Source organism: Mustela nivalis (assembly GCF_964662115.1).
Source record: "Mustela nivalis genome assembly, chromosome: 9".
In the NCBI taxonomy this organism is placed as follows: domain Eukaryota; kingdom Metazoa; phylum Chordata; class Mammalia; order Carnivora; family Mustelidae; genus Mustela; species Mustela nivalis.
In genome coordinates, this window is record NC_139028.1 from 22,411,159 (window position 1) to 22,423,010 (window position 11,852).

At 51.4% G+C, this 11,852-nt stretch overlaps 1 protein-coding gene across 1 annotated transcript; it reads left to right on the forward strand.

Moving 5' to 3' along the window:
- Window positions 1-7,804: 7,804 nt before the first annotated feature.
- Window positions 7,805-11,852, forward strand: UPK2 (uroplakin 2). The gene is made up of 6 exons (XM_082683659.1): window positions 7,805-8,092; window positions 9,747-9,836; window positions 10,302-10,433; window positions 10,588-10,726; window positions 10,972-11,042; window positions 11,376-11,852. The coding sequence occupies exons 1-6, from the start codon at window positions 7,978-7,980 to the stop codon at window positions 11,510-11,512; spliced, it is 684 nt and encodes a 227-aa protein (XP_082539785.1). The 5' UTR covers window positions 7,805-7,977; the 3' UTR covers window positions 11,513-11,852.

Consider the following 11,852-nt stretch of genomic DNA (forward strand, 5'->3'; position numbering starts at 1 on the left):
TCAGCAGTAGCTGGACCCCAAGAGGCCTGCAGGGCAGGATTCTGTTGGATCCCCTGTATGCTGGGCTTGAGCTCCCGGTCCCTGCCCCACACCCCTGTAGAGGGGGAGGAGGGGATAGAGCTCCTTCCTCCTTAGGCCTGAAGGGAAGGCTGCCCCAGACCAGCTCACTTCTGCTTCCCTTCACCCCTTCTCCACACTCCACCAACATCCCAGGAAGCCCCTCCTGCCCTCCTTCCCTGAGCCCACCATAGGTTCCCACAGAGAACCGGGAAGGGCACCCAGCCTGAGGTACAAGTAGTAAGGAACTGTGGGGGTGGAGGGAGTGGGGGAAGGAGACTCTTCAAAGCTACCCTCCCCCTGCACACCTGCCCTCCCTAGGCTGTTGGTCTCTTAGCCCTTCATGGAATCCCAGACCCAGACTGTCAGTCCTTCAACACCCTGTTGCCTGGCCCAGGCACCCTCACTCACACACCTTCATTCCCAGAGGGAAGGAACCTCCATGACTCTTACTTGCCCAAGCCAAGGAGCACGTTTCAAATCTCTCCCATTCCTGTGAACCAGTTTGCTGTGGAGCATGGCCCCTAGGAGCATTCTTCTTTGGTACCTGGGATACCACACTCTCCTGGCTCTTCTTCCTTAGAGGGGAGCTTCTCAGGCTCTCTTGCTGTCTCCGCTTTCCCTTTGACCATGATGGCGGCCCCCAGGCTCTGTCCTGTCTTCTCACTGACTGGCGCTCCTCTCTCAGGCCCAAGCTGCCACACAGGTGCCCACAGGCTTCTTGAGCTCCAACCACACGTCCAACCACCTTCCACACACCTCTCCTGGGTGTCCCTCAGGCACTTCAGTTCAGTGAGTTCAAAAGTGACAGCTCTCCAACCCCTCCCCACAAGTCCTGCCCCCCACCCCCCAGCTAGTGGCAGTGCCACCATCAGCCAAGCCAGGGCCCGGGAGGCATCCTTTGCTCTGCTCCCCACCCTGCCCCATAGAACCTCCCAATCAAACCATCACCCCAAAATTCCGTCTTTGGTCATTTTTTGCCCAGAATCTTATCTCAGCAGTGTGTCAAGAGACATCTGAAATATCTCCCAGCTATTCGTCCAACGCCATCTCTCCATTGCAGCAAAAACCATCATTTTACGATACAAATTTTTTTTTAAGATTTTATTTATTTATTTGACAAACAGAGATCACAAGTAGGCAGAGAGGCAGGCAGAGAGAGAGGAAGGGAAGCAGGCTCCCCACTGAGCAGAGAGCCCGATGTGGGGCTCCATCCCAGGACCCTGGGATCATGACCTGAGCCAAAGGCAGAGGCTTTAACCTACTGAGCCACCCAGGCACCCCTTTACGATACAAATTTAATCATGAAACTCTCCAGTTTAAAACCCTTCAACAGCTTCTTTTTATCCTTAGGATAAAAATTAAAATTCTTTTTAAAAAAAAATCAAAATTCTCTAAAGGGGCTTACAAAGCTTTTCATCTCATCCTGGCTACTTCTCCAATGACTTCCCCAAATTCTACTCTAAACCTTCAGTCCTTTGAGACTTTGCAGCTCCCTTACCCTAGAACAACCTCTCCTCTCCCCCTTTTCCTCCCTCCACCTTCACCTTGGGAACTCCTACTCAACTTTCAGAGCTTCACTTAATTACTGCTTCCTCCAGGAAGCCCTCAGGACTGCCCAAGCCCTTAGAAGTTGCCCCTTCCATGAGGAGCCTCTCTGGCAGGTCATTTAATGTCGCTGACCTTAGTTTCCTCGTTAATACAATGAGGATAGTAACAGCACCACCCACCCCCCTTCCAGAGGTTGCCATGAGGATTAAGCAAGGAAATAAATGAAAGATTTAGCGCAGTGCCTGACGTGTGGTAAACACTCGGTAAGTAACTGTTAGCATTACTTTTTCTACGAAACTCCCGCTGCAGTGTAGTAGAGCAGACTCCAGTATTTCCCATTATACCATAATTTCCAGGAGAGCAATCATGTTCACCTCTGAATGCTCAGTACTTAGCGCAGTGACTGGTGCAAAGGCATTTAATAAACATTTATTGAATAAATTAATTCATGTTAATTCAGCCACCATTATTTCTTGGATGGATTAGCTCTCCTTCAGACCTAAGGCTTAATTACCCCACAATCAAGTCTCCACCTTCTCCTGCAATAATCTTTCTCCAACCAAACTGCATTTTGCCACTTTCCTGCTTCACCCCTGTTAGAGGCTCCTTACCATCTCTGGAAAACCTGAGGGGCCAGGCCTTTGCCAGGTTGTTCCTTCTCTGTGCCTGTTGTCTGTTCCTTCTCTCCCTCTCCTTCCATCACAAGCCCTCCTTGCTGGGGCTCTGGCCAAGTATGACACTAAACTCCTGGGTACTTAACAGCCCTCCAGCCTCTAGCCCTTCAACCCCAGTCTCCCTCCTTACTCTCTTAGCAAAACACCTACTCCTGTTCTTTTTTTTTTTTTCAAGGTTTTTAAAATTTATTTGAGAGAGAGAGAGATAGTGAGAGAGAGCATGAGCAGGGAGCAGAGGGGGAAGCAGACTCCCTACTGAGCAGGGATAAGGTAGGGCTCCATCACAGGACTCCAGGATCATGACCTGAGCCAAAGGCAGATGCCCAACCAACTGAGCCACTCAGGCGTCTCCACTGACTCCTGTTCTCACACCGGGTTCCAGATGACACGATCTGGGGCCCCCAGGGGTGAAGCTGGCCTCAAAGAAGTTTATCATTTGGCTCACAAAGTGCATTTTATAATATATGTTTGTTTAGAATTTGAAAGTAAGACCATGTTACATACAAATTCAGATGTCTGGCCTCTCTTGAAAAAAAAAAAAAAAAAAAGGCGCCTGGGTGGCTCAGTGGGTTAAGCCGCTGCCTTCGGCTCGGGTCATGATCTCAGGGTCCTGGGATCGAGTCCCGCATCGGGCTCTCTGCTCAGCAGGGAGCCTGCTTCCTCCTCTCTCTCTGCCTACTTGTAATCTCTCTCTGTCAAATAAATAAATAAAATCTTTAAAAAAAAAAAAAAAAGAGGAGGCACAACTGCCTTAGGTACCCCCTTTCCTCAAGGCAACGCTTCCCCTTGAACCAGAGCTTCTGCCCCTGTACTCTCTCCAGTTGGCCCCAATTTCACTCACCTTGTTTTACTGCTTTTGTTCTCTGCCTGGCTCCTGGAGACACTGGGGTCTGCAGATCCTGTTGGCCTCACATATTTGTGCTCCGTCCAGCTGCAGTGAAGACCTTGGCTTTCTTTCCCCAGTGGCCACCTGGATGGCTGCCACTCTCTGTCCCGTCCCAGGCCGCACTCCCCTGTTCCTCCTCTCTTCTCACATCTTTATTCGACCTTGACCTCACTCTTCAGCATTCTTCCCGTCCCATTCTTCGCCCCTTCTCATAACTTGCCTGCATCTTGGTCTCCAGCCTTTTACTCTTCCCAGCACCCTATACCTCCTATGCCTTGGAAACCTGAACTCTGAGTCAGTCTGCCCTGACAGTTGTATCATCTCTGCACTCAAGCTGTTGTGTAATTTGAAAAGCTCCCAAAATGTCAAGGTCAGTATGATGGTTAGTATTATCTGTCAACTTGACTGGGCCAGGATGCTTGGATATTTTGTCAAACATCATTCTGTATGGCTCTGTGAAGATGGTTTTTGGATGAGGTGAATATTTCTATCAGTGAACTTTGGGTAAGGCAGATTACCCCATGGTATGGTGAGCCTCATCCAATCAGTTGAAGGCCCTATAGAACAAAGACTGACCTCCCCTCTCCCTTCCCCTAAAATGAAGGAATTCTGCCAGCAGACTACCTTTGGACTCCAATTGCAACTCTTTCCTGGGTCTCCAGCCTGCCTGCCTCCCCCTTCAGATTGTGGATTTGCCAAGCCTCCACAATCACATGAGCCAATTCCTTAAAATAAATCTCTCTCTGTACACATCCTGTCTGTTCTGTTTCTCCAGAGAACCCTGACTAATGCAGCCAGCGCCCCTGAAAATGAGCGGTCCCCAAGCTCAGCTGGGCCACCACCATCAGACAGCCTTCTTCAAGGCCCTTGGTAGACATGTCCTCCTCTCCCCATAAATAGCTACTCAAACTCTCACCCTTCCTCAGACCCCAAACCCTTCTCCCAATTGAGTTTTCTACTTCCCAGAGAGAGTGGAGGTCATCAGGAAGGAACTACCTTAATTTGCTCCTTCCCTCCCCCTTTCTCCCCCACCCTCTCCCCCACAATTTCTCTGCATTGCTGCCCAATCTTTTCTCTCTGTTGAGAGAGAGAGAGTCATTCCTATGGCTAAAGACTAATGCCTCCACCTCTGATCTGAACACCATTTTTTCCCTCCTGCAGAAGTCTCTACATCAGTCACACCCCTTCCCCTTCTACATCTTTACCTTTTTTTTTTTTAAGATTTTTATTTATTTATTTGACAGACAGAGATCACAAGTAGACAGAGAGGCAGGCAGAGAGAGAGAGGAAGGGAAGCAGGCTCCCTGCTGAGCAGAGAGCCCTATGTGGGGCTTGATCCCAGGACGCCAGGATCATGACCTGAGCCAAAGGCAGAGGCTCAACCCACTGAGCCACCCAGGTTCCCCCTCATACCACAATTTCAACCATTGCCCACTTTCCCTCTCTTTAACACCCCTTCCCCATTCTGTGCTCCAGACTCACACACGCAACTATGAAAATGTCATTTTCATCAAATTTCCCAAGATATCTGTGTGAGTTGTCTATTGGCGACTTGTAAAAACAGATATTATTCTGAGTATCTTGTGAAGTTGCCGCAAAAGATGTCAGCCTGGGCCACAGTCATCTGAAGGCTCGACTGGGGCTGGAGGTCTGCTTCCAGTCTTGCTCATTCTCACGGCTATTGTCTGGAGACCTCAGGTCCATGCTGGATGTAGGCAGGAGACCTCAATCCTTTGTCACATGGACCTCCCCATAGCAGTGCTCCCACGTCCTCCAGAGTGAGTTATCCAAGAGAGAGCAAGGAGGAGGATGCATTCCTTCTCTGATCTAGCCTCAGAAGTGATCATTGCTTCTGCTGGATTCTGCTGGCCACACAGACTAACCCTGACCCAACGTGCTGATCCGTTACCACTGCCAATCCCTTCCCACACTGTTCCCAAAATGTTCATTCCACCATTAAAACTCTTTAAAGACTCTCTGTTTTCTTCAGGGTTAAAAAATCAAACTTCTTAGCACAGGATACTGGTCCAGTGACCCAGCTGGTGGCTGGAGGTCTTGTCCTGCTCATCTTTGCATCCCTCTTTCTAGCCAAGATATATTTGTTTACAGTTCCCTGAAGGTGTCGGGATAATTCACTTCTCTGAGCCTTTTCATATGCTGTTCCCATTTTGGAATATCCCCTTCTGCTTATTTCAACTGGTTCATTCTCCAAAACTTAGCAACTTGAGAGCAGGAGTGATTTCTTGTCCTCTCTGTATCTCATCTATCCTGGAGCCCATCACAGAGGACTTGTTCAACAAATGCCTCCTAAATGGAAACACGAGTGTACAGGCAGTTCCTGTGTGCCTGGGGCCCCAGGGGCTTGCTTGGTGTACAAGGTACAGCTGGCCCATATCTCATCACTTGCCCTCTGTATCAATGACACAGTTGGAAATCCAAATTCTGGTGTCTGGGTTCCTCTTCTTCTTCTTCTTCTTCTTTTTTTTTTTTTTTTAAAGATTTTATTTATGTATTTGAGAGAAAGACAGAGAACAAGGGGTGGGGCAGACAGAGAGGGAGAAGCAGATTTCCTGCTGAGCAGGGAGCCCAATGCAGGGCTTGACCCTGAGATCATGACCTGAGCCCAAGGCAGACACTTAACTGACTGAACCCCTGATTTCTGATTTTTTAAAAATTAATTACTGTATTTATTTTAAGAAGGCTCCACACGCAATATGGGGCTTAAACTCATGACCCTGAGTTGTATGCTCTACTAACTGAGATAGCTAAATGTCCCCAAATTCTGATTTGTATCCCACCTCATTAGCTACTAGCTCTGGGACCTCAGGAATCTCATTTATTGCCTCTGAGCTTCTAGTTTTCATCTGCAGTAAGGGTTAAAGGAGAGGATAAGATGAATTACTTAAATTAATATTTATTGAACCAGATATCATGCTATGTACTCTTAAATAAATTAGCTTGAGTGATGGTCATAATATCTCAGTGAGACAGATTCTATACCCTGTCTACAGAAGAGGAAACTGCAGCTCGGAGTACCTAAGTAGGTAACATGGCCCAAGTCACAAAGCTGGAAGAGCTGGGGTAAGTGGTTGCATCATAGGGAACATTAGAAAAAATAAAGGAGGGGTGCCTGCGTGGCTCAGTGGGTTAAAGCCTCTGCCTTCAGTTCAGGTCATAATCCCAGGGTCCTGGGATCGAGCCTGCATCAGGCTCTCTGCTCAGCGGGGAGCCTGCTTCCCCCTCTTTCTCTGCCTGCCTCTCTGCCTACTTGTCAGCTCTGTCTGTGAAATAAATAAATAAAATCTTAAAAAAAAAAAAAAAGAAAGAAAGAAAAAAGAAAGGAGCATCCGGGTCTCTTCCAACCCTGCATGACACATATTTTTTTCTTTTAGCCTTTTCCTCAGATCTCAAGGATAGAGGCTTTGCCACTTCCCATGAGACCAACATTCTGTGACACCACGTCTTGCTTCTTGGTCCATGTCCCCAGGATTCCCCCAGTCTGCTCCTGCCTATTGTGACAGTGATCTCCAGCATTCCTTCCACACCTTTATTTTAAAGCATTTTTACACCTGTCACATCTTACTAGATGACAGAAAAGGAACAAGTCTTCCCATTTTTTTTAAGTCTTCCCATTTTATAGGTGCGAAAACTGAGGTTTAAAATGACTCAGCTAAAGTCACATGGTACCACTTATCAACAGGAAGACAATAGTCCCCATCAGAGGCTCACAGGCCCATGGAGTCAAGTGGGCATGGTTCCTTTTTTTTTTTTTTTAAGATTATATTTATTTATTTTGAGAGAGAGAGAGAGAGAACGAGTGATGGGGAGGGGTAGAGGAAGAGGAAGAAGCAGGTTCACCACCAGCAGGAAGCCCAATGCGGGGTAGGGGGAGCTCCATCCCAGGACCCCAGATAATGACCTGCCTCAGTGGACATGTTTCTAATGGACTGGCAAGGCAGAAAAGCTGCATTATAGAATAAGAACTGCTGAAATACCAGACAGACCTGGGTTCTGATCTGCGAGCCTCTGGCTATAGAACTACCACAGTTTGGGAACAGACACAGAGTACTATAATTCAGCAAGAGTAGGTCAGTTTTAAGAGCTGATCTTTTAGTCCAGGCAAAATAGAGAGATCAAGAACTCCCTGGAGGCAGAAACTTATTTTGCCTGTGTATTCTTGGTGCCTCGCACACTCCGGGTACTTCATGAATGTTTGTTGACTTGGGTATGGGACAAGGAAGGAAGGGGGCAGAAGAGGAAACTTCAGTGAGTTTAGAATTAAGAGTCCGAGGGGGAGACAGCTTAGAGAGTGGGTCCAAAAGAGAGACCCCACAGGCATTTGTGGCCCTGGTTCCTTTCCTCCAAACTGCAAAGACATCCCCTAGAGGCCCAGGGTGCTGTGGCTTTAAATGACTTCAGCGTGTCAATGAATCTGCTTTGCTAAAAGAGTTATCCTCTTGCTCCTGCGCTTGGCCTCCCCCTCCTTGCAGCTCCCCAAACCCTTCTCAGCCGCTGTGATGGGATAATTAGATGCGAGAGCTCAGCACAGATGATGCTCCAGTTGCTTAGCAACTAATGGTTTCCATGGAGACCGCAAAGCACAGCCTCCAGAGCAGCCAGTGAGCAGCTCGGCAGGGCAGGGAGAAGACGCAACTCTCAGTTCCTCCAGAAACCTGGGGAGGGCCAGGGTAGGGAAGGGGGGCTGGAGGGAAAAGGGAAGGCTTAAAGGCACAGGGCCTTGTTAGCCCTTTAAAATCCGGGCAGAGCTCTGCCCTGCCCTACCCCACTCTGTCCCACTCCTAATTTCAGATGGGGTGTGGAACCAAGACAACCCAGCCTGCACTTAACCTGCCCCCCCCTTTCTGCTTCCTGGTTTGGGACTGGAAGAGATACTTCCCCAGCCCCAGGGTCCACATCCTTCCAGGTCAGTGATGGGATTTCAAGAGCACCAGGAAGATCCCCTCACCCCTAGGATGCCAGCACCTACTTTGTTCCCTCTCTCCAAAGTTCTCCTCAATGTGCAAACAGTCCTCTTTCGGTTTGTAGGATGGTGGTAGGCAGACAAAAGCCAAGGCACAGAAAAAACAGAATTCAATTCCTCACCCCAAGGCAGCCTGTCCTGAGAGACTGGGAAAAACACATCTGCCCCTTATCTCCTCCAAAGAGGATTCGTTGCTTGCGTGCTGCGTGTGTGTGTGTGTGTGTGTGTGTGTAAGGGGCACAGCACAGAGCATGTGGTAATTCAAAGTCTGGGCCTCTCAGACGAGGCAGTTGACGTTACCTGGAAGCTTATTAGAAATGTAGACTTTCAGGCTTCACCTCAGACCCACTGAATCAGAACCTTCCTCTCAGTGAGATCCTTAGTGATAAATCAGCCCCGGAAATGTGGACCAGAGATGGTCTGAGAGCCTCCTACCCTCTGTTTGGGTCCATGAGTTCTAGCCTCACAGTCACCCCATGCTAGCACTCCAGCTTTGAAGCTCCCCCTCCCATCATGGGGGTAAGGACATAGCCCCCCCCCCCCCCCGCCCCACTTCCTTACAGGACCCTGGCCCTTCTCTGGGACTGGGGAAGAGAGAATGGTTCATGGCGTCCAGACAACCTTCAGGCTCTCGGTCCCTCCTAGCAAAGTCTCCCCCTGAGTCTGTTTCCACACCTACAAAAGAGAGCCAGTGACATGGACAGCCCACAGTGGCCAGAATGAGAAATATGGTGGCCCATGCCCTGTGCCCATTGCGAGGACTTTCTCCTCATCTCTCCTCGCTTTCTCGCTTCTGTCTGGTTGAGCCCAGGGGTGGGGGATGTAGTCAGAGGGGTTGTGTGTCTTTTTATTTTCTCCTGCCAGGTCTCTCTCTCCTCCATTCTCCATCAGTTTGACAATGGTGCCGACTAAGGCTGACTGCCCTTCTCTACAGGATAGGGCTGGTGCCCCCCTCTCCTGTTTCTCTGAAAGTCTTCCCTAGCATCTCTTGGCCCCTCCAGAGGACTTTGACTCCCACACACTCCCTGGCACGAACACCCCTCTGCTTCTCCCCGAACAGCAGTGTCTGGGCCTCACTGGCCTCCGTGAGTTGGAACCCTTGGCTCTGCTGCCCCCATCCCCTACTACCAGCCTCAGTTTCCCTCCCATCCTTGCTCGTCCAAGGCCCTGTCTGGGGCCCCTCAGCACTCATCTCCTCTTCTTGCACACTAGGACAATCTCAGAACTTGCTGCCCTTCTGGAAGGCTCCCCACAGATGTGGGGAGCCATCCTCAACAGGCCACACTTCCAGAGGCACGTGCAGGCAGGAATGCTCAGGCCCTAACATGTGGGAGTTCTAGGGGAAGGGGTGATTTCCACCCCCACCTTAATAACCCAGCCCCTCTGCAGCTGACTAAGCCGGCAAGATCCAGCTAGGGCATCCTCACTTCTGGCCTGAAAAACCTGTCTGGGGGGCCTGCCCTGAGGCTGTAGGGCCCAAAGGGCAGGTTGGACTGGATTCCCCTCCAGCCACTCCCACCCCAAGACAAAATCAGCCACCGCAGGGGCCTGGCCTCACTTGCCTCTGGAAGCCACAGCCAGCCAGCTCCTGTTCTAGCTCCCGGCCCAGCTATGGCATCCCTGCTGCCCGTCCGGACCTGGCCCTTGATCCTGATTCTGCTGACTGTCCTGGCCCTGGGGGCTGCAGGTCTCTGCCATCTCTGGTGGGGTGTGGGGAGGGACTCTGAGTCCAGCTCAGGAGGCACTGTGCCCTCGGGGCCCTCGAAGAGGAGCTGGTCTGGCCAGTTGGGGGTGGGGGGCCGGTGATGGAAGTGACCAGGCATCAGTCACTGAGCACACTCCTGGTCCTCTTCCAAACCCGGGAGGCAGAGAGGTGTGGGAAAGGGCCCCAGGCTAAGAATCCCGGTAAGGTTGGTGGCCTCCCCCTACTGGCATCCAGAGCCTGGACGCTGGTGGACGGCCCAGCTTCTGCAGCCCAAGCCTGCCACCTGGTGGTCAGATGAGCAAAGGCCTGTGTTCTGCCCACGCGTGGTAGAGTGGAAGAGGAGGCGTCTGCATCCTTAGAAATGGCCCCCAGGGGTCAGGGCCCCATCTGATGGTGGGGAAGGGGATTGGTTGCCCCAGCTCGAACTCCCTCTTGGCCCCCCAGCAGACTTCAACATCTCAAGCATCTCCGGTCTGCTGTCCCCGGCACTAACGGAGAGCCTGCTGGTTGCCTTGCCCCCTTGTCACCTCACAGGGGGCAATGCCACACTCATGGTCCGGAGAGCCAATGACAGCCAAGGTTTGCTACCCCCTCCCAGGGTGGCCCCCTGATCCCCAGAGACCCTACCCAGGACACCATCCGCACCCCTTCCCCAGCTCCTGCCTTCCTATAACCCTTCTCCTGGGCCACCCATATTTCATATTCCATACTTCACCCCCAACTTGCTGCCCAGTGGTGAAATCTAGCTTCGTGGTGCCTCCATGCCGTGGGCGCAGGGAGCTGGTGAGTGTGGTGGACAGCGGGGCTGGCTTCACAGTCACCCGGCTCAGCGCATACCAGGTGACAGACCTCGTGCCAGGAACCAAATACTAGTAGGTCCCAGATCCAGGGCACCTGTGGGAGGGGGTGCAGGGAGAGAAGATGGGTCCTGACATTTGCTGGTGGGGAGGGATCTGGTCAGCTTGGGGTAAGAAAGTAAGGATACGGCTGAAGGGATCAAGAGCCTAGAGGAAGGCACGGCTAGGAAGGGGGAGGCCTGGGCTCTCTCCCTCTCTTCCCAAATCCCAGATAATCACTGAGGAGTCTCTCCTCTCTCTCCCAAACCCCTCCACAAAAGCATTTCTTACCTTGTGACGAAGGGGACATCCACTGAGTCCAGTAGAGAGATCCCAATGTCCACACTTCCTCGTAAGTAAATCAGGGCCCTCCAAATCTTCCCTGGGCTCCCTTAGCTTCTTTGTGTACCTGTATCCTAGCCCCGAGCCCTTGGCCTTTTAACTGCCTGTCGACTCATCTCATAAACTAAAGGTTCTCTGTGGGTAGGGATCGTGTCCAATCAGTTTCTGTGTCCTCAGTGGCCAACACAGGAGATGCTTCATAAACGTTTACGTGATGAATGTGTGGCTCAGCTGACTGGTTGGTTGAATAAATGGATGAAGGAAATCTGGGTGAGCCAGAGAGCCTCAGGTTGGGACAGGGGCTCCTCCTGCCCACCAAGGCCTCCCCTGCCTCTTCTGACAGGAAGGAAGGTGGAATCCATTGGGCTGGGAATGGCCCGGACGGGGGGCATGGTGGTCATCACAGTGCTGCTGTCTGTCGCCATGTTCCTGCTGGTGGTGGGCTTCATCATCGCGTTGGCCCTGGGCGCCCGGAAGTGAGGAGGCCAGCGCCAGGCAGCAGGCCTCCATGAGGTCTGGGACTCTTTCCATTTCCCCAGCCTGTGTGCCTGCCTCCTCTGCTGAAAAGACTACCTGCTCCCAGTCCTCAACCATGGCTTCTAAGGGGCCTTCACCTCTCCTCCCTGCCCCCTCTCACTGGAGCCTTTTCCTCCCTCTGCCCTCCCCTAGGTCCCTGGTGCCTCCCCTCCCCCCACTCCCTATAATCCCCTCAGCCCACTCCTGTCAGAACTGACGATCCTCCCACTTCTCCTCTTTAATCTCACCCCCCGCCCAACAATTCACCCTTTCGTCAGTAACAGAAATCCCCTCAATAAAGTCT